The sequence below is a fragment of the Balaenoptera acutorostrata genome, chromosome 12 (assembly GCF_949987535.1).
Source record: "Balaenoptera acutorostrata chromosome 12, mBalAcu1.1, whole genome shotgun sequence".
NCBI classification, from domain to species: domain Eukaryota; kingdom Metazoa; phylum Chordata; class Mammalia; order Artiodactyla; family Balaenopteridae; genus Balaenoptera; species Balaenoptera acutorostrata.
Genome location: NC_080075.1, coordinates 39,472,299 through 39,496,035, shown reverse-complemented (window position 1 = coordinate 39,496,035; position 23,737 = coordinate 39,472,299). Strand labels below are relative to the sequence as shown.

General features: G+C 35.2%; 1 protein-coding gene across 8 annotated transcripts in view; it reads right to left on the bottom strand.

Moving 5' to 3' along the window:
• VPS54 (VPS54 subunit of GARP complex) overlaps positions 1–23,737 on the bottom strand; it is a 150,463-nt gene that overhangs the window by 11,234 nt on the left and 115,492 nt on the right. For 7 of the 8 annotated variants that reach the window (XM_007189731.3, XM_028168407.2, XM_057558190.1 and 4 more), the window contains 9 exons: positions 20,170–20,510; positions 14,513–14,642; positions 13,718–13,899; positions 13,018–13,130; positions 10,486–10,549; positions 7,439–7,544; positions 6,454–6,541; positions 5,751–5,872; positions 5,559–5,639 (listed from right to left, as the gene is read on the bottom strand). In XM_007189731.3, coding sequence (XP_007189793.1) covers positions 5,559–5,639; positions 5,751–5,872; positions 6,454–6,541; positions 7,439–7,544; positions 10,486–10,549; positions 13,018–13,130; positions 13,718–13,899; positions 14,513–14,642; positions 20,170–20,510 — 1,227 coding nt within the window. Of the gene's footprint in view, positions 1–5,558; positions 5,640–5,750; positions 5,873–6,453; positions 6,542–7,079; positions 7,181–7,438; positions 7,545–10,485; positions 10,550–13,017; positions 13,131–13,717; positions 13,900–14,512; positions 14,643–20,169; positions 20,511–23,737 lie in introns of those variants that run through there. The other variant, XR_009009908.1, reaches the window with a different exon arrangement.

Below are 23,737 nucleotides of genomic sequence, written 5' to 3'. Positions count from 1 at the left end.
AAGGAAAAAAATTAAGTGAAAGTATTCCAAATAGAGGACATGCCACAACACCTCACATCCATTCCACATACTATCTGATTAACCCTTCTGAAGTATTGGGTTGGCCAAAAAGGTCGTTCGGGTTTTCCCATATGATGTTATGGAAAAACCCAAATGAACTTTTTGGTCAACCCAATACAATTCTAATCCAGTGATTCATTAGTTTAAAAACTTTTGGGTTCTGTTTCTGTTTAAAATTTAGAAAGCTGCAAGAGAATGTCATTACTACCCTAACCACAAGAAAAAAATGGGAATAATTTATAAGACCATAACATTTCTTGAACCTATCAGAGAATAGAGGTTACAGGAACCAAGGGAACAAATTCCAAAGAGTAACAAGGCCCCCTGAGGAGGGACGGGACACAGGAATCACTTTCAGCAAAGCATAGGAAGAAGAGGTGACCACCCTAGAAGCAAATAAGAAAACAACTAACATTTTAATAATTTCCCAAAGGCCAAATAGACTAGCATATGTTCACAGTAAGAGAGAACCCTAGCTACAAGGGAAGTTTCCACTCACAAGCTCTCCATGGGTCTCTAGCAGGTGCTCACAAGCAACACTGGGGTCAGGGCAGGAGACCATAGAGAGTCACTCTCAGTAACACAGGCAAGCAGGAGGTGACTGGCTGCCACCAGGGAAAAGGAACAAATACCACCCACTCCCCCAAACCCTCCTTGTATACAGGGCAAAAGCCTTAAGTCACTGAGAAGGGACTCTTTCGTCCCCAAGGCCACTGTGTGAGGGGTAGAAACAAAACATGCCTGGTTCTGAGGAAAGGGAGAAAAACATCTTAAGCCCAGGATCCTACACCAATCAAAGCAGAGGCTGGGTACAATTGGAGGAGGAGTGAAAACACTGAGAAGGCTCCACCTCCAAGGACTCACATTACCTAATTTCAAGACTTATAATAATGCTACAGTAGTTAAGACAGTGTGTTACTAGTGTAAAGACAGACATATAAATCAATAAAACAGAATAGAGAGTCCAAAAATAGAGCCACACAAAAATAGTCGACTGATTTTTCAACAAAGGTATCAATAGAGAAAGGACAGTCTTTTCAACAAAAGGTGTTGGAACTATCCAAAAAAATGAACATTGACTCATACTTCACACTATATGAAAAAATCAACTAAAAATGGATCATGGACTTATATATAAAACCTAAAACAATAGCGCTTCTAGAAGAAAACACTGGAAATTATCTTTGTAACTTGGGTGACAAAAAGTTATTGGGATAAGACACAAGAAGCATGAATAATAAAAGAAAAAACTGATAAACTGGAGTTCACCAAAGTTAAAAACTGCTCTTTTTAAGACACTTAAGAAAATGAAAAGGTAAGCCATAGACTGGGAGAAAATACTTGATAAAGGACTTGTATCTAGGATATATAAAGAACTCTTAAAACTCAATAAGAAGATAACCCAATTTTTAAAAATGAGCAAAAAAATTTTGAACATTTTGCCAGAGAAAAAGTATGGATGGCAAACTAACACATGAAAAGATACTCAACCTATTGGTCATTATATAAATTAAAACCACAATGAGATATCACTCAATACAGACCTACTAGAAGACTAACATTAAAAAACAGAGAGACAATAGAAGGTGCTGGTGAAGATAAAGAGTACCTAGAACTCTTGTACATCACAAGTAGAATATAAAATTGTATAGTCACTTTGGAAAATAATTCGGCAGTTTTTTATAAAGTTTTACATTTCTATGCCACCATCAATATATTCCAAGGTATTTACACAAAAGAAATGAAAACACATGTCCACACAAAGATGTGCCCATGAATGTATATAGTGGCATTATTCATAACAGCCAGAAACTGGAGAAAACCCAAACATCTATCAATTGATGAATGGATAAACAAATAGTAGTACATCCATACAATCGATATCACCCTATAATAAAAATGAACAAGCCATTAACACCTGCTATAACATCCATGAATTTCAAAAGCGTTATGCTAAATGAAAGGAACCTGGGACAAGAGGTTACATTCTGTATAATTCCATTTATAGGACATTCTGGAAAAGGCAAAACTATATGGAAGAAAATCAGATCAGTGGTTGTCATGGTTTGGGGATGTCAGGAAAGGATTAACTGCAAAATGCCAACAGTGACAGAATTGTTCTATATCTTGATTGTGGTAGTTCTACTACATATACATGTTAAAATCCATCAAATTATATACTTAGAAAGGATGAATTTTACTGAATGTAAATTATACCTCCATAAACTTGACTTAAATTGCTTAGCTTTCCATTGGTAGTCAAAGCTCTCTACTATCTTTCCAACATATCTCCCACTCCTGGGTTTACCCACCCTAATACATTAGCTAAATGGAATTACTTACCTTTGTTATTATTAATAACAACAGCAAAAGCATTAGCAGTCAACATTTATTGGAACTGGCTATAGTCAGATACATGATAAAAGAAAAGTGCTCCACATATGTTATCTCATAAATCTTCACTACAAGTTTACAAGGCTTTATTATTATCCTCATTTAGAGATAGGAACCGAGGCTTAAGGAGATTAATAATTTGCCCAAGGTTCTTCAGTGACTAATGCGTGACAAACATGGAATTTGAACTTAGGTCTACCTGACTCCAAAACCCAACACTAAACTTCCTTCTTAGGATTCCTACCAACATGTCTGTTCATGCTGTTACCTCAGAGTATCTCTTCGCTTCAACTTCATTTGCTCTAATTGTATCTATCTTTAAAAGCAAAACTTATATGCATGCCTCATCCATAAAGCTTTCCCAGATCTCCCTCCCCAGCTGACAACCATCTCTTTCAAAACATTAAAAGCTCCAATAGCACTGAATCGATTCCTTACTTATGATACTTTAATCTACCTCCTGTTATAGTTATTGATATAATTATCCTACTAGATATTTTACTATATGAGGACAAGATCAAAGGCTTCTTCACTCTTGTGTATCACTGTTAACCTAACACGATTTAACTCAATGAATGAATGAATGGTGGCTGGGACATTAGTCTAGCCAGAAGTACAATTAGATGTTAATGTTTCATTCTACCCAAGGAAAGGTACCCTTGTTTATTAGCTTCTTAGAATCAGCCTATATTTTATTACTGTGTTATTCTTCTTTCCCCAAATTAAAATTCCTGATAAGAAAGTGAAAAGCTAAAAATTGAGAGACTAACCCAAATCAAACACTGTCTGCTATTTTAGTGTGAATTAAAAACAGGGCCAAACTCCTGGGCAACCCATGGAAGCAAGTAGGGCAGGGAGTGGTAAAGAGAGACTTGATAATACAGGGAAAATGTAACATGTCAGGGTAACAGGAGAAGTCATCAGTGAGCCAAACTCCTGGGCAACCCATGGAAGCAAGTAGGGCAGGGAGTGGTAAAGAGAGACTTGATAATACAGGGAAAATGTAACATGTCAGGGTAACGGGAGAAGTCATCAGTGAGGAAGGTAGCAGAGAAAACACTGAGTTGCAAATGTCTAGGCACACTCTTGACATTAAAAAAATGACATAAAAAATGGGGAGGGAGGTGTTTGAAATTTATAAAAGAGTTAAGAGATATAATAACCAAATGCAATGTGTAATTTTGTTGGGTGTGATATAGTAGTGTGATTATATTAAAAAGTATCCCTCCCTAGTTTTTAGAAATATATACCCAAGTATTTAGGGATGAAATATTATAGTGCCTCAAATTAACTACAAAATATTTTAGCAAAAAAACAAAAATGTTAATGACTGTTAAATATAGGTGATAAATATATGGGAAGTTCACTAAATAATTTTCTTTATTTTTCTTTACCAAAAAGAAAGAAAGAGAGAAAAAAGAATGCAATGAATTGTCACAGGAAAAAGTCTAGCCATAGTCCCAATTCTTGTTCATAGACTTTGGATGACCAACATGATAGAAAAAAGTCAAGGTTTTAAGAGTACCAGCACTTTTTTGGTTTTGCTTCATTCTATTCCCCAGCTTATTACTAGCTTCACTATTTAACATTTACCTTACTCTACATTATTAGGTGTTTAGTCCTCCGCCTTGTTAGATGATAAACTTCTTGAGGGTAGTCACAGTGCATTATTCATTGACTTCTGGTACACAGAAGAATGTCATGTATCAAAAAGGAAACTGGTGGAATAGAACTGCTTTTGCATTTAGCTTGCACTTGGCAACCATGAAGAAAACAGAGAATTTCTAACCAATCATTTTTCTCCATACAAAACTAGAAACTTAGAAGGCATAACATAACATAGGTATGTTTGCACATAACTATAAATTCCTTAAGTTTCTTAAAAGAGAAGCATAAAACATCTATTCTATATACTAACTACGTCAGAGGTTCTCAAAGTGTGGTCTGGGGACACCTGGGAGTCAGAGGCTCTTTCAGGGAATATGTGAGGTAAAAACCATTTTCATAATAATACTAAGATTAGTATTATTCACTTTCAGTCTCTCATGATTGAATGGTGGGGATTTTTAGATGACCTGTGATGTCATTCTGAAGGCTAATCAAACGTGTGTTTATGTATTCTTGTGTTTTAAATTTTTTTTTAGTTTTAATTTCTAATATGGTACTTACTGATAAGTATATTTGCATAAAAAAATCTCTTTGGGGTCCTCAATTATTTTTAAGAATGTAAAGGGGGTCCTATGACCAAAATGTTTGAGAACTTAACATTAAACAAATGCAATCTTATTTTCCAATCACTCCTTCTCACTGTCAACTTCAAAGATTTGGGTGTGAATGGGCACCACTTTATCTTGCCTTTTTATAATTTTTATGTGCCTACTGCTCTTGCCATCTCAGAATCTGAAGGATCCAAGTAGAAGGAAAAGCATATCAAAGGGTCTTGCTTTATAAGATTACTCTAAAAATACTCTGGGGCAAAAGTATAAACTAAATAAACCTTCAAACTTTCAAGGTATGAGATTTCTGCTTTCTCTCTAAGACATGTACTGAATAATTGAGGGAAAGGAAAGAGTGAGGGATAGGGCAAAAGTGACTAGGGCTGATTAAGTGACATTTTTCTGAAGATACCCTCCGAGTGCAATTAAGAATTTTTTGGAAAACAGTGCTCCTTTTAATGACCTATGTGGAATGGGAAGCAAATAAGAAACAAGTACTGAAATTGAATATCTATGACGGAAATAAGAGAGCACCTCAGGCTCTACCTTCTTAGCCTGGAAAATAAAATAACACACTTTACCACAAATAATTTAATGTTTATTTTCTCAATTCTGTCTCTGGAAGGCTTTCAGACTAAAATATGCTTTGAAGATACATAATTTTCAATGCAGCTAATATAAAATTACTTCTACATAGGGTTTCTATCATCCTTGAAATCATCTTCCCCCACCCCTACCCCCAAGTCCCTTAGGAAATGAATATCAACTATTTGGGTGATCTGAACATTTGAGTTTTTCCCTAAACTCGGAACAATTTTGATTTGTTAGACAACTGTGAAAAGTCACAACGCTTTCAAACAAAGCCTAATAATTTCCGTAAATTATTACCTTAGATAACAGCTTGTCAAATAAGCTATCCATTATCGCTACAAGCTTAGCTGATATTTCAGCTATGTGGTCATGGTAGTCCTGTAATGAGAAATAACGTTGTATTTTAAAGTCCCTCGGACACATCTAAAATACTTAACAATTAAGGAGTTAAATTTACAAAACTCCAGTAGAAAATACATGGAAAGGTACCTTAGTGATATGATCAAAATGCCTAAGCATACTATACTGCTTAGGCTGCAGTCGAGCTTCAAAATGAGCCCTGATCACAGGAATGTAGTGCACGATTAACTGCAAACAGCGTGAAGAAAGAGCTGAAGATCCGGGAGGTAGACATATCGTGGAGAAAAAAAAAGGTATTAGCTGGTATTTAAGGTATTTAATTACCTATCAAATTATGTAAAAAATATCAATTAATTTTATACAGACCCCAGTTTATTACATAAATGAAGAACACAGTAACAGAAAGCAACATATTTCACATTTTTTGTTTAAGAAAATCATTTGGTACTGAATGATGTAATGAATTATGCTGCTTTTCCAATGGACTCAAGTTGTGAGTAGTACTGGCATGAGGAAGCTAATGGGACAACCGATTCTCTTCTGACATTCAGATACCTTTCACCCCATATATACATACGTACTTCATACATATTACATTTTAACATTTTTTTACAATAGTGCAACTTTCTAGTAACTTATATTTATTGGAGTGAAAATTCCTCATAACATTTCTCCAGAAGTTATTTTTCAGTTATGGCAATACATAAGAAAGTGACATTGCTACTTTTAGAGGCTTTAGTTAGAGGCATAAAAACATCAGGTATAATGAAACATAAGTATAGTGACATCACTGTAATGCCTCAGCATGTGAATTAAATACAAAAATCCATACCCAAATTTTTTGTAGTTATTGTTTTTAGTCCAACAACTTGCAGTGCACCAGCTCCAAGAACTAACTGGCAACTTCTTGAATTGAAGTACTAACAAAGGAAGAAAAAAAAACAAACCAACAATTTATTAAAAACTATTCTTTATATGCTGGCAATGTGTTAATTCTAAAAATACATTCCTCTTTCCTCTCATTTAAGGACCAAATGAGTTTTTCTAGTAGGAGCAATTAGGATCTGTTTATGTAATGACAAAACAAAACAAAAAAAGGCAAGGGGTGTTCCCAAATGATAATATTTACAGTCTGGTAGGGAAAAAGTTGAGAAATTCTAAAAATCAGTTGTTCAGAAATTAATATTTAATTGGCATTCACAAAACTAGTTGTTTCAGTCATTCTAATTGGATAGTCCTACTTTCGAAAGGGTAACAAAATCTTTCTGGACTGAAATATGACAACTTAATTTTGGGACAGAATTAATTGATAGATTAGGTATTTGAAAAAAATAAAGCCTTTTCTCTAGGCTAGCAGTTTAAAATATCTGTTAATATGAAATGGCTGAATAACACTATCACCACAGTTTCATTTTACATCAATGGTTCTGAAATAATGATTTAAGAAAAATCTCTAACCTTAGTGAGATGAATTTTGTAAAGTTCAGTGAATTCCTTCCATGCACATTTGAAACCAGTCCAGGTTTTTTGACCTAAGTGGCCTCAGTCATGTTCAGCACCTAACGAACAAATCATCTCCTGTCTCCGATATCATTAACAACTCTATGGGTGTAATGAGGAATCACCAAATGTGGAGTGAGAAGGAAGCAGGTGGCCTCCTTCAAATAACATGTTGTGTTCAACCACAATCAAATGTCCCAAAATTAATGTCTTAAAGATAGCTTAACCTTGAAATGTCTTAGAGTTGGAAGATTACTCACGCCCTAATGAATTACCTCTTCCAACTATTTTTTCCATAGGAGTGAAATCATACACACCTTCAATAAATCTGATAGACGAGTGAGCATGTCAGTAGTAACAGATGGGATATTATCCACACACTGGCAATATTCAAGGATAATTCTTATCAACAGCAATACGGTTCTACAAAAAAAGAAAGATGACCCAGTAGACACTCAAAACAAGAAAAATCAAACTGATTTGGCATATAAAAATCAATACTGATCTTGGCAACTGTTAAATTATGTGTTTTACCTATAAGTGCAACAGAGTAGACGTAGGCACTAGGGTAAGGCAACAGAAAATCCCTAGAGGGGAATTCCCTGGTGGCGCGGTGGTTGAGAGTCTGCCTGCTAATGCAGGGGACACGGGTTCGAGCCCTGGTCTGGGAGGATCCCACATGCCGCGGAGCAGCTGAGCCCATGAGCCACAGCTACTGAGCCTGCGCGTCTGGAGCCTGTGCTCCGCAACAAGAGAGGCCCCGATAGTGAAGAGGCCCGCGCACCGCGATGATGAGTGGCCCCCGCTTGCCGCAACTGGAGAAAGCCCTCGCACAGAAACGAAGACCCAACACAGCCAAAAATAAATATAAAAATAAATAAATAAATAAGACCTGGTGCAACCAAATAAATATTAAAAAAAAAAAATAGCAACTTTAGGAACTTCCCTGGTGGTGCAGTTGTTAAGAATCCGCCTGCCAATGCAGGGGACAAGGGTTCAATCCCTGGTCCAGGAAGATCCCCCCAAAAAAAAAAATCCCTAGAGTGTAAAATTTAGGAGGCACTCAATTTCAGGGTTGTGCAATTGCAAGGTAATCACTTGCATGACACTGAGAAAGGGTACCTCCTTAAATTTTGTGTTGTGAGCACATCACTCTCTGTGTGACATTCACACTAAGGTAAGTCTCTTCCATAAGGCAGGTATCCCATTCCTTGGCCAATTTAGAAACACTGAAAAAAGCTTAACCAGTGTTTCTGATTAGGTAGTAGGTCCTCATAAATGTTGAATTAATGAAGAGAACCTAGTCTAGATTTCTTAGATGAAAGAGAAACTGTGGCTTCTAAGAACAATATATCTTCTAAGAAGTTTATTTGTAAATCACAAAAGCTTCTCCAAAGATGAGAAAGTTATCAGCTCATTATCAGGACATGTCATAAGCTGAAAAGAGGCACTACTGGGAGGTTAAATAAGGTTGAAACTAAGGGAGAAAGAGCCATTCATTACAGCACATCTAAATTCAATGAGATCCTCAGAAATGAGTGATCCATGTAAACTAATGTTTTATGAAAGTCTGAAGAGAGCAGTGATTCAAGAAGGAGAGTATCTAGCCTTTATAACAGCTTAATTGTCAGACCACATATTACTCTCCATGCATAGTCCTAGAGTCTGCTTTACTGGGCAGGAGTCCATTGCTTATCTTTTGTAATTTTCTCTCTGAAGATATAATACTCCACCTTTAGCCAGGGAGTTCAGTTTTTTGGCAGAGGCCTCTTTGCCTAAAGAGCAAGAAAGCCAGATAGCTAGAGGGGACCATTTCCATCAAGCAAGGGAAGAGTAACAAGACACAGTCCTTCCTCAGTATCCACAGCGGATTGGTTCCAGGACATCGTGTGGATACCAAAAACCATGCATGCTCAAGTCCTTTATATAAAATGGCGTAGTAAAGTCTTCCCTCTATAATCATGGGTTCTGCATCCTGGTTGGTTGGATGTGGAACCCATGGATATAGAGGGCCAACTGCAATGGGTAATTAAGGAAAGAAATCATGATTAGATTGAAGGACTAAGATTATAGGGAGGTTGAAAAAAGCTCTGTCCCACCAGAAATGGAAAAGAACTCCAGAGAAGAAAGGAATGGAAGCTTTAGCTTACAATGGGTGCACTTCAGAGTTTTGGATAATATACAGGTTGAGAAAAAGCATAAATTCTATACACACTATTTGAGTGCTTATTAGGTACTAAGAAAAATTAAAATGGTAAGATATGATCCCCATCTTTGAGGAATTCAGAGACTAACCAGAAAGTGCCATGAGAGAGGCACAGAGAGTTACAAATAGAGGATCATTCATTCTTCCTGGAAGGGATGGCTGTTTCAGAAAAGACTTACTTAGTGACCAGAAACAAAGAAGAAAAGTGAAAAAGAATTCTGGTGTAGATATTGGGAGCTAGATTTTTATTCTAATTCTGGCTCCATTTGGGTAATTTTATATTAACTACTTAAACTTCTAAGCTCCAATTCTCTTAACTGTAGAAAGTGAACAATAATCCCTGAAATGTCTATTGTACAACATAGTTGTAGACATCAAATGAGATCATATATATGAAAATATCTAAACTATGAAGTGTTATTAAAATTAAAGTATGTGAAGATATTATCTTAACTACCGATTTAATAAAAGGCATATAGTACTAGACAAACAACACTGGAATTTATATTTTTCTTAGGTAACTTGAATTTGAAATACTGTTTTTGGTAAAAGACCTAATGACAAATGACGATAATGGAAATAACTACCAACAACTATCAACTTCTTGTTAGGTACTAGAACTGTGCTAGATTCTTTACATGAATTACCTGTTTAATTTCACAATAATTCTAAGTATAGTACTATTATCCACATTTTGTTTTATAAATAAGGAAACTGAGGCGCACAGAGTAACTTGCCCAAGGCCACAAAGTAACAGAGCTGCTGGGACTCAAACCTAAGCAGTCTGACTCCAGAGCTCACAACTTCAACTACTATGCTGTATACTACACACTAAAAAAGTTGCAGGAAAAAAAGAAAGAGCTTGAGACACTTATAACATCATGGAGCCACTATAGCACCCTTGGATTATGTACCTCTAGGTTCTTGTTACATGAGAAAAATCAACCAACCCCTTTTTTTGTTAAGCCAGTGTAGTCCTAATGGATAAAGAATACTACAAAATATAGAAAAATAAAAAGGAATCCATAAAATTTCTTTAAAATTCTTTGTAAGATTTACAATTGTTAATCCAAAATTTCCAATTGACATCAAGGGGTAACTAAAAGACCTATGTTTTAAATACTTGATTCAACTAATGAAGAAAAACGTGTCACTCACCCAACAACAGCATACTGTTGTCCCTCGACAATGAGAACTTCAGCTGGTTTCCTTTCTTCTGTAGCTAGAGAGTAAAGCGAATAAAGAGACATGGGTATAAGATGAAACAAAATATTGGATAAAAAATTTAAACTGGAAAAAACTGAAAAAGTTCCTATTCAGGGCCTGAAACTCTCTCATTTCTGCAAATAAATCTACTTCTTGGGAAACAATTCAGCACAAAGTAAATAAAGTATACTGCATTTGGAATCAGAGAAATCTGGATTTGAATTCCAGTACTGCCAATTACTGGATGCAAGACTAGGCCAATTACTTATTTTGAATCTCAATATCTGTATCCATTAGACATGGACAACAATATCTACCTTTCAGTGTTGTTACTGAAAGAGATAATGCTTACGAACTGGCTGTCCTCTAGGTCTGGCACATGGCAGATGATCGATAAGAAGTAAAGGAAAAAGAATGTTATTAGTTGGGAAAGGCAGAACTAGCATTTCAACTGGTTATCTTTTCTTTATTATAACCCTTAGAGTACAACTTAATTCCTAAATTCAATGGAGAGATTATGTATTACTTTTCAAGATTTTAATCCAAAAGTTACTTTATTTTCAGCATGTGGTATTTCTTATCATTAAAAAACAAAATTCAGCATACTGAGGTGAAAAGAATACTGTCCTGAATCAGCCAAATTAAACAGATTACCATGCGCAAGTAAGTCATCATGCTTCCCTAAGCTTCAAATCCTTTTGTTCTAAGACATTAAATATCTACTTCCTCATCTCTCTCAAGGAAAGAAATTCAGTGTGATATAATTTCTAATCACAATTCACTCTGTATGTCAGATTAAGTTTTTTGAGGACAGGGGTTGTGTCTTAACCAATTCTCAATACTGCAGAGAAATGGCTTAGCACAGTAGTTAAGAGGAAGGGCCCTAAAGTCAGTCTGCCTGCAGTTGGATCCCAGCTCTACCACTTCCTAGCCAGGTAACCTTAGGCATGTTGCTTAACTTCTTTGTGCCTCAGTTTCCATATTTGTTAAATGGGAATACTAACACTGTCTAGCTCATGGATAACAATGTAAAGTGCTTAGAAAAAACTCTCTAGCATCAGGTAAGCACCAAATTAATATTAACTGCTATCCATTAAACTTCATCTCCCCAATGCCTAGCTAAGTAGCTAGTAACTCAATAAATAGATGATGGGTGCATGAATAATAACCAAGGATCCTTAACTCTGCATGAACTAGTAAAATGTTAATGGATTTCTAATAGCATATCCTTTCTTCTTTCTCAGAGGAAAACAAAAGACAGAAGCAGGGTATATGGACTACCCTGATGGTACATTGGTTAAGAATCCACCTGCCATTGCAGGGGACACGGGTTGGAGCACTGGTCCAGGAAGATCCCACATGACACGGAGCAACTAAGCCCGTGCGCCACAGCTACTGAGCCTGCTCTATAGAGCCCACGAGCCACAACTACTGAAGCCCGCGTGCCTAGAGCCCGTGCTCTGCAACAAGAGAAGCCACCACAATGAGATGCCTTGCACACCGCAACGAAGAGAAATGCCCGCTCGCCCCAACTAGAGAAAGCCCGTGCTCAGCAACGAAGACCCAACACAGCCAAAAATAAATAAATAAAAATTTATTAAAAACAACAACAACAAAAAAACACTTTAAAAATTATTCAAGAACTTCATAATTTCAAATCTGGTATTACAGGATGAGTTGTACATAAATTTATATTATTAACACATGATAACTCCACTTTAACTGATACACAAAAATATCTCTAGCCACTGCATGTCTTTCATAAGAAACCCAATTGACATTTGATACAAATGACAATTTTCTTCTTGAAACTCTAATTTTTTAACTTCTGTGTTTTTCTGGATTGTCCTACCTCTCTGCCCTTCCTTTGTAGTCTCCTTCATAGTTTTCTTATTCTACAGTTCTTTATATTTTGGTTTTCTCTATCATATCACTACTATATTACTTGTGATTGATAATAAATATATTTTTCATCAGACTTAGACCTTTTAAAGTAAAATTATACCTCTTACCTATGTCTCAACATCTGACACATAGTAGAAGCATACTAGTGTCCAATAAAAGAATACATGTCTCTAAACAATATGGTACAGTGGTTAAGAACATAGCTATGAAATTATATAAAGTTGGTTTCAAATCCCAGATCTTTATTTGTACCAAATTCCTTAATCCCTGGAAGCCTCATGCCTCCTCACTATTAAACAAGGTAAAAATAGTATCTTTATTATAGGTTGTTGTGAGGGTAAACTGGAGTAATGCATGTAAAGCACTTGGTCCAGTGTCTGGATATGGTTAATACTCAATAAATATCTGAAATTATTATTATAAATTACCACATACTTTTCCAATCAACTACTTACTAAGCTGGGAGTATTAGTTCTAAGCTTCCCAAGAAGCACTATCAATCAAAGAAATATTAAGCACTCCTACAAAATGAACAAACAATATAAAATTGAAAGAGAGTGTGTGAAAGAGTACACATACCCCCTGATTTTTTTTCAGGTAAAGCAATCTTTCCATCTGCTATAGAATCAACAAGATCCTGAAATTCTGCGGGAACATCAGCTTGCTTCCAGCGCTCATTGTCTAAGAGGAGGCTATTCAAAAGTAAAAAGAAAGGAAGATAAACTTTAATAATCTCCTTGGGTGAAAAGAAAAGGAAGAGCTGGGTGAGTACATAAGACTTTTGTTATATATTTAAGACTACATGTATCTTAGTTAAATTCAAGTAGAGCCCATGCAATACAAGGTATTGAGTTTTTAAATAATCATGGCCATTACCTGTTGTTAGTACGTAAGACTTTAAAAAGTGCTGAACACCTTAATAAACTGAAATCATTCATAAACAGTATGAATAGTTTCAGAAAATATTTCTCTTTTTATGTCTCTTAGCCTAGTCAAGAAGAGTGGTAAAACATAATTAACTTCACTTTGAGTGGGAAAGGAAAAGTCAATCTATTAGGATCTTCCTGGTAAGTACTTTAATGGAACTAAACATTCTAACTCCACTTTCAAAAGCCAAGAAATATGATTTTAATTCCACAATCTGTCTTTAATTAAAAAGAAAAAAATCTGTCAGGGGTTTTAACTGGCCAATTAATGAAGTTTCCTCTTTTAAATATAATTGTGTTTTGTAAAGAAAAGGGAAAAAAAATGAAGAACAGAATGGACATGGTAATAATACCTGAGTTTGGTTTTTCTCTCTTCATGAAACCTGTTTACAAATTTATTAGCTTGGCTCTGAAGTGCTCCAAGTAATGACATGCTTTTTCTTCCACAGATCTGTTCAGTTTCTAAAATGAATGTTTCCATTAATCTGGAAAGTGTTATGAATTCTGTGGAATTTAGTTTCTCAAGAAAACCATCCTAAATTTTAAAGATAACACAAAAATCATGAGAGTTAGTATAACACCAAATATGGATGAGCTATAAAACCAACTTAAACAAATATTAATATTAATTAATTTTTATAATAGTTGTATTAATTCCTAAAAATTATTTTAAAACAATTTTAAATGAAATTTCCCAATACTTTAGTCCCAGAAATCAAGCATAAAAAGTTTAAGATGTCTAAATTTTATTCTGATCCCTTTGTAATACAGTAGCTCAAATAAATTCAGATCATACTATACAATTTTCATACTATTGGAGTACAACTAATTTTCTTAATAAATTGTTTGGCTAGGTATACACATATATATGTATATAAACAGCAGATTAATTTCAAATTAATTATTAAGGTATTATATTTCAAAATAAGTCTTTTAATCATTTATTTGAAAAGCATGCTTAACTTTTTCTATTTCTTTTATTTGGATTATTTTGCATTTCAACACCTCCTTAATAGACCACACCAGTACCTTATTAAGTGTTAAAAATATGCATTATGTGGAATAGGGACACAAGCGAGGATATATTCCAGATCTTTAAAATAATGTTACTATGTATAAAATATCTAAAGTTTATCAAAACAACTAACCTTTGCTCTTGACATGAGAAATTTGACGGCTCGATCATGGCATATATCTGAGGCACTATATAATAACTCCTGGACATTATTTGCCAGCTTTCCCAGCTCTAAGTCAGTTAATTTCATGTCTTCATTGACCCTGAAAATGACAGAAAGAGATTAAGTCAAGGAAAGTTGTGAACACACTGTTCGCCATAGATGACATACCAATAAAAAACAAAAAGCTGTAAAATTTACATTTGAGGGAAAATTCTGTGATGTATCATATACTTTTATTTTTGTGGTAGAGCATCACATAAACAAGCTCAGATAACACAAATATATTTTACCCTAATCTTATATAAGAATAATTTTCTCTCTCTGCTGTAGTATTTTTAATACTTAGTTCAGACTCTGACTGGAAATTCTGCAAAAACTACAGCAAAAGAAATTCTCATTAGGTACAAGGGCGTAGCTGTGGCAGGTTGTGCACAGGTTCCTAGGATGACATAGTGGAAGGAAGAGGAAAGGAATGGAAAGAAGGAACAAAGAGGTCCTCTTTTTACTTATAATTATGAATGACTATTAATAGTCAGATCAACTGAACTAATATTTCCTGAGTATTTACTGTGTTTAACTACTATGCACTGGAGGGAATACTGTTCTCAAGAAACTTACAATTAAATAGGAGTATTTATAATATGTAATGCATTTATTCCAGTTTTGAGGAAGAAATGTAAGACTTCCTGTTTTTTATACATTTTTCCCCAGGGCATGTATAAAGACCACTGATTCTGTGCCAACAAGTCAGTTTAGTGTTATCACGAACCAAGTGAAGTACCTTAGCATAATTTTTCTCCGTTTCAGTTGAATTAAAATAACTTTCAAAGATATTTCAAAGAGGATCTGATGTATATTAATTTGAGGCAAACCACTACTCTCACTGGGTTAAGGTATTAAAGAAAGTTATTACCTGTTATCCTTTAAAATTATATCATTAAATTTACTTACTAGTGCTTTAAAATAATGGAGGGATAAATATTTTTTAAATACTCTCAGATACAGTATCTTGCTTGGTTCTCACACTCTGAGACAGATAGATAAATTTCTACTTTACAGATGAGGATACTGAATCTTGAAAGTTTAAGTGATCTACCCAAGGTCACAAGGTTAAGAGGGTGGGACTAGAACCCAGAACTAGTCTAATTCTATTTCTAATCTGATAAACTTCCTCTACTGCAACATTTGCTTCTATATAAACAGTCCAAGTGCTATTTCAATACCAGCACCCATAAAACTGTTTGCTTAAATTTCAAAGTTAAAATTTTATTTCAATTGTAAATTCAATTTTCTGAAGGATTTCTAAAATTTGCCCCTACGTAAGGGAATGACTAAGAATTTGGAACTCTTGCCAATATGCCACCAATTCACAAAGATATAAACAGGAAATAGCAAAAAAAAAACAACTTAAGTCTTTAAGAAAATAGGGTGACAATCCTAAAAGCTGGGAAGTTTGGTTTTCTAAAAAAATCATTTATTTGTTTGTAATTTTGCTTTTTTAAAAGATTTTAAAACATTTAAGTCTAATGGATCTCTTTCACGTTAATAGGGAAAAGCAAAAAACAAAAAACAAAACCTCACAAACATGATCCAGTAATTCTACTTCTGGCTATGTACACAAAAGAACTGAAAGCAGGATCTCAAAGAGATATATTTGCACACCCGTGTTCACAGTAGCACTATTCATAACAGCCAAGAGATGGAAGCAATCCAAGAGTCCACTGACAGATAAATGGATAAAATGTGGTATATACATACAATGGAATATTACTGAGTCTAAAAAAAGAAGGAACTTCTGACACATGCTACAACATAGATGAACCTTAAAGACAATATGCTAAACAAAAGGACAAATACTGTATGATTCCACTTATATGAAGTACCTAGAGTAGTTGAACTCATGGAGACAGAAAGTAGAAGAGTGGTTGCCAGGGGATTGGTAGGGAAGGAAATGGGGAGTTGTTGCTTAATGTGCATAGGATTTCAGATTTGCAAGAACAAAAAGATCTGGAGATTGGTTGTACAACAGTGTGAATATATTTACCACTACTGGACTGTGCACTTAGAAATGGCTAAGATGGTAAACTTTATATGTTTTTATTTTAACCACAATTTAATTTAAATTAAAAAAGTTTAAAAACCTACAAAACTTTCTAATCCTTTCCATTATTTTTCCTTTCCCATTTCCTGCATGAGAAATTATTTACTCTTTTGTGCCCATGTCTGCATTGGAATAAACTTACAAAGTTGTAGACTATTTTGATAATGTAAGAAAATATGGAAAATCTACAACATAGATAAAAAATCAGACATCATTTCTGCATGTACTGTATCCATGACACAATTACATACTGCAAAAACACTTGATACAAGAAAGAACTAGTTAGGGTCACGTGTATAAATATACTCAATCAATCCATTGTCCCTTGGGGGTGGGTAGTTCCCAGACATTTATGTGCCTATGAAACACAGAAGAAACCACCTACAGAACCTCTGTTATCATGCTATGGGAGCATGCCATTGTGGAAAGCCAGAGAAGCTCCAAAGTGTATAGTGAGCCACAATGGAGGTGGGAGGGGAGGGATGAAAACTATGAGGCTGCATTTGATTTAAAGGAATCTCAAATAGTACAGCAGATTTCTAGCTATCTTTTAATATCGTTTCTCACTTCTGCCATAATAGTTTTAGCTATCGAATAGCCAACAAGCTATAGACTATCTCTCAAGCCTCTCTTACAGCTAGATACAGACATGTGATAATATTCTAGCCACTAGGATGTGGGACTGCAAATTCTGAATTGTACTCTTAAAAAGAAAGGATAAAACATGAACAAGTTTACGTGAAAGCAACAGGGAACTAACAAATCTAAAATGTATATGGATTTGCAACATAAATAAGGCATATTGGAAGAAGAATAAAAGGTAGGAGAAATTACCAGATATTAAGACTAATTAAAAAGCGATCATAACTAATACAATTTTACTTAATGGTACTGGTGCAAAGCAGACAAGTGAACAAAACAGAATCTAGAAACAGACTCATACATATATGAATATATAATTTAAGACAAGAGTGGCACTATAGAGCAACGGGTAAGACAGTCTTTTCAATAAATGGTGTGAAGTCAAAAAGATATCCACATGAGGAAAAAGACAACAACCTCACACTATACACAAAAATCAATTCCAGATGGATTGTGGATCTAAATGTGAAAGGGACAGCAACAAAGCTTCCAGAAAAAAACATAAGAGAATATCATCAAAGTCTTAGGGTAGGGAAAGATTTCTTAAATAGGACACACAAAAAAGCACAAACCATAAAAGGAAAGATTGAATCATAAGATATTAAAATTAAGAATTTTGTTCACCAAAGACCCCAATAAGAGAGTGAAAAGTCAACCCACAGAGTGGGAGAAGATATCTGCAGTATGGACAACTGACAAAGGGCTGTGTTGGGACTACATAAAGAACACCCATAAATCAATAAGAAATAAAAGGCAAACCAATAGAGAAGTGGGCAAAGGATTTGAATAGGGCCTTCACAGAAGAGGATATCCAAACAGCCAATAAATATATGAAAAATGCCCTCTTACCAATCATCAGGGAAATAAAAATTTAAATTACTATACCTGGGACATATCCACCAAAATGTCTAACATGTAAAACACTGACAATACCAAGAGTGAATGAAGATGTGGAGTGATAGGAATGCTTCCACACAGCTGATAGGATTGTAAAGGAGTACAATCCTTTGGGAAATTGTTTGGCATTAGTTAAATTGACTATTCACAATACTTATTCATTCCTAGGTATATATTCGACAGAAATACTTATGTCATGTACACTGAAGACATCTACAAGAATGTTCACAACAATCAAGCTGAAAATAATCCAAATTTCATCAACAACAGAATGATAAATACATTGTAGTGTAGTCAGAAGTGGAATATTTATGCACAAATAAACTACTGCTGCATGCAACAACTTAGAAAAATATCACAAATATAATGTGGAATGAAAGAAATTAGAGACTAAAGAACATGATTCCATTTATGGTTCCATTTATATAAAGTTTAAAACCTGGAAAAACCAATAGTTTTAATGGTTTTTTTGGGGGGAAAAGTGAAAGCATAGTGGCAAGGGGGGGCTTCTAGAGAGCTGGTAATGTTCTATCTCTTAACCTTGGTGATTACACCAGGGTGTTCATTTTGTTATAATAAATTGAGCTGAACACTTATAACTGGTCCATTTCCCTATATGTGCATCACATTCCAATTAAAAGATTAAAACAAAACAAAAAAGTAAGGAGAGTACCAGCCTTTATTCTCTCCTTCCTGCTGCTACAGATTGAAATGAGATGATAAAACCTAAGGCACAGAGGGAAGCTACACAATGAGATGGTAGAGCTACCTTCTCAGCTCTGGACCTCCTACCTCTGAATTGTTACAGGAGAGAAACAAAATTCTATATTGTTTAAGCTACAGATGTTTTTACATCTCTTTTAACAGCAGTTTTAGACTGAACCCTAACTAATAAATGTGAAAATATAAGCCAGAACAGAGAAGAAAAAATTTTATTAATATGTAGTTCAGGGTTTGATTGATTGATTTATGGTGGGGAGGGGGAGGTATTATAGCTGACTTTACACTATAACTGCAACCTTTATAAGCTCCTGGGCTATAAGCTGACTTACATCAAAATGAACAAAAGTACTGAGTTCTTATTATTCTTAATAATAACAAAATACAAACAATGTTCTTGGACCAGAAAGATTTTATTGGCTGTTTTATTTTTGTTCTTCCTATTCAGAACATGATTGGGACAACTGGTGAACTTTTTGAATGGGGTCTGTGCATTAGATGGTAATAATGCAGCAATGTTTTCTTGATTTTAATTGGTATACTGTAGTTATCTAAGAGAGTGTTATTGTATTTAGGAAATATACACTGAAGTATTTGGAACATCAAGTCTGCAACCTATTGTTAAATGATTGAGAAAAAATTTTAACATGAGAGACAAAGAAAGGAGAGACGAAAAGAGAGCGAGAAAGAGAGAGGAAGGGAGAAAGAGGGCAATGTGGTTAACCATTAACTGGGGAAGCAAGATGAAGGATATATGAGAGTTTTTTGTACAATGCTGACAACTTTTCTGTAAATTTGAAATTATTTCAAAATAAGTTTAAAAAAGTAATATTTAAAAAGATAGTGCGACCCACTTGGAAATTCATGTCTGAAAAACTGAAAATTGTAAATCAAACAGATTTTCACTATATACAAAATACAAAGGCGACATAGTAAAAGAAAGAAACATAACCAAGGAAATACTGACCTGCCACTAATGACTTTAAGTAAGTCATCTGAACTCTCCAAATTGAGGGCATTTAATTAAATGGTTCCTTCCCAGCCTTAAAATTCTACAATTCTCAATTACTTCCAATGCTCACCTCCTTACCTTGCATATATTTTCAAAAAGATACATGTTTCAGAAAATTAATTTAATTTTGTTAAATTAAATTCCAAAAGACCAAAGTGTACACGGTTTTTCAATAAACTGAATAATCAATCTTATTGGAACCATTAATAAGATGACTCAAAATCTTGTTAACTTGGCAGCAGTCACCATACTCACATAATATCCACAGCTCCTGGAGTAACAGATGATGATGTCTGCTCTTTGCTGGATGAAGAATCAGTAGCACATTCTGGTTCGGATACCGAATCACTGCTGCAGGGCTCACTATTTGGAGATGCATTTCTTTGAGAGGTAGTGTCAATTGCTATAGGTGTTAATTCACTCTCACTGAATGCATCGCTTATAAACATGCCTTCATGGATTAAATAAGCCACCTCCGTGTCCAGTGAATTGTCTTTTGCAGCATTCTTCTGCTGCGGAATCTCCTCCAATTCTCTAGTCCTTTGGTTTTTGTCAAGAACTGAGAGAACAACACTGTGAATGATATTTAACGTTGCCTACAAGAAAACAGGATACATTTTTAAAGGATTTAAAATATTTTGTACCTAAAGGTTCCAAAAGTGAACTCTGTGTATGTACTTTTGAACATCTTACAAATGAGTCAAGGTCATGAATATCAGAATTTCTTTTATTGCACAGTAAAGGTGACTTGTGAAAAAGAATTGCTCAAGAGAGATGGGTTCCCTAAAGCTTAGACATAGGGCTCCATTTACAAATTAATTTTGTAAATGGAAATCTCCCTAAAATATACTGCATATTTCTCTAACTTCTTAAATAGGTTACAGTAAACATAACTTGCCTGTCAGAGGATCATGTTCGTTGATTGATGTGCTTTCTTTTCTTTTTTATTTTTTTTAAAGGGGGGTGTTTGGAACAGAGCAACCAGTATCCAATCATCCATTCAACAAATATTCACTGTTTTTTTTTTTTAATTAATTAATTTATTTGGCTGCGTTGGGTCTTCGTTGCTGTGCACGGGCTTTCTCTAGTTGCGGCGAGCGGGGGCTACTCTTTGTTGCGGTGCACGGGCTTCTCATTGCAGTGGCTTCTCTTGTTGAGGAGCACGGGCTCTAGGCGCACGGGCTTCAGTAGTTGTGGCATGCGGGCTCAGTAGTTGTGGCTTGCGGGCTCTAGAGCGCAGGCTCAGTAGTTGTGGAGCACGGGGTTAGTTGCTCCGCAACATGTGGGATCTTCCCAGACCAGGGATCAAACCCATGTCCCCTACACTGGCAGGCGGATTCTTAACCACTGCACCACCAGGGAAGTCCTGCTGTGCTTTCTTAAAAGGAAAAAACAATCCGTATTCCTTACCGTACCTACCCTTAAATCCATCTCTCTCTCCTCATCTTACACCTTTTTCTCACTCATTCACTGCTCTCCAGACATTCTGGTTCTCTTCCTATTCTTCTAAATTCCACTGTTCCCATCTCAGTGCCTTTGTTGTTTCCTCTGCCTGGAATGTTCTTCACCTTGATGTTTGCATACATGTTTCCTTCTCACCGCTCAGGTTCCTGCACAACTGTTACTTCCTCAAGAAGCCTCCGGGACGTCCCTGGTGGTCCAGTGGTTAAGACTCCGTGCTCCTGATGCAGGGGGCACGGGTTCGATCCCTGGTAGGGGAACTAAGATCCCTCATGCCGCATGGCAAAAAAATAAAATAAATAAATAAATAAATAAATAAATAAAACTGAATCAAAAACAACAAAAAAAGAAGCCTCCTATGACTCCTTCCAGCAACCCTATCCCACTAACCAGTTTTCTTTAAATAACAGTTACCACTATCTTTTTATTTTTTTAATTCTAGGTCTCTTTCCACTACAATGTTAGCTCCATGAGATATTATATCCTACTGCCTAGAATAGTAAGTATTGGGCACATAGGAGGTACTTAATAAATACTGAAAGCTAGATGAATTAAGAGTAAATTTATGTAAGTCAATGTCTTCATGGACTACTAAGAAACAGGGGCGGCATTCCTTCTTTAACATTCATGGTTGCATTCTTGTAATTTGTTGCCCCTTTCTCAAAACTCTTGATTTCTTTTTTAGGATCTACATGGTTCTAGGCAAGCAGACTCCAACTTTAAGTCTCCAAATATAGGATCAGGGTCTAAGCTAGTCCAATCAGCTAATGGAACCACTTGAGCTTAAAGCTAAAGAAGATACACAGCAGACAGACTGAGAGAAACACAGAGAAAGAAAACCAAGGCTTGATAACATCATCAACCTCTCTATCAAGCACCTAAAGGTTGACCTACCTATGGATATTTTTCAGTTATATGAACTAATAAAACCCCTTAATTGTTTAAAACACTCTGTATTTCCTGTTATTTGGAACTAAATGCACTCTAAGTGATACAATATTCCATACAGTATACAAGAGAGATTCTGAGCCTTCGAGTGTCTGTGGATACTGCATATTTTCTTTCTCCATTGATCAGTAACTCCTCTATTGTCACAAACTTGCTCCTTGCTACACTCCTCCATTGCTGCTTTTAATCCTCACTACTGTCTCGTCTTAATCTTGATGTGCTATCTCCCCCATCTTCATTTTGCCTTTCTTCTTATCTCTTCTCTCTTGATGATTTCTTTCTTAAAATTTTTTTCAATAAAAAATGGTCATGGTCTTTGGACATGGTCTTTCTCTCCCCAACAACTATTCTATACCTCCCCCATAGGAATACAGCTATGCAAAACTTAGTCCACCTTCCAGCTTCAGGTGTTAGTCCTGCGTATCCCACACAGTATACTCCCAACCTCTTTGCCACAGGATTAGTTCAGAAGTGAGAAGAAAATCCAGACCCAAAGCAAGCAGTGCATAGCATTGTTCTGACCACAGTAACCTAAATCAGCCCAGTGGATTAAAACCAAGGAAGCCTATCCTTGTTTTGGACTATTTTAAATTCCCTAAGCCAATACATTTCTTTTATTGTTTAAATTAGTTTCATTTGAATACTTTGCCCCTTTTAACTGACAACATCTTAGCTAATACAATAAACTTTCCATATACAGTGTATCAGGTGTTCTCTTAGGGGTTCTTCTTCACTGTTTTCACCATACCTACAGTTTTAAAGGTTTGCTGATTATTTTTTTCCAAGACCAGAGCCATTCTTGCTTAAGAATGCCAGAAGATTTTACAATATATAGTAGATTCAACAGTAGGTATGTGATTTATTTTCTGAACTTTCATATTGCAGCAGTTTACAGTCAAGTTCATGTTTAAAGACCAGAACCGCTAAAATAAACTTTTTCAGTCTTGAGAGTAATGAATGAAATAATCTGGTAACCATATTGATAAGTCTTTAAAATGATAGCCCAGAATTATTTGTCCACATAACAAACTGAAAACTTAAGAGTTAAAAATTTCTTAAGAAAGAATGTAAGCTTGCATTTAAGGATTATTTTCTTTTTTAGCTATACAAATCATCTTAAACTATGGGATATAAACAATAAACAAGAATTCTAATAAAAATACAAAATACAATTAATGCCCAGAAATAAACCCATGCACAAATGGTCAATTAATCTACAACAAAGGGCAAAATACAGCAAGAATATACAATGGAGTAAAGACAGTCTCTTCAACAAGTGGTGCTGGGAAAACTGGATAGCTACATGTAAAAGAATGAAATGAGAACACTCTCTAATACCATATTAAAAAAAACCTCAAAATGGATTAAAGAACTAAATGTAAGACCAGATACTGTAAAACTCCTAGAGGAAAAC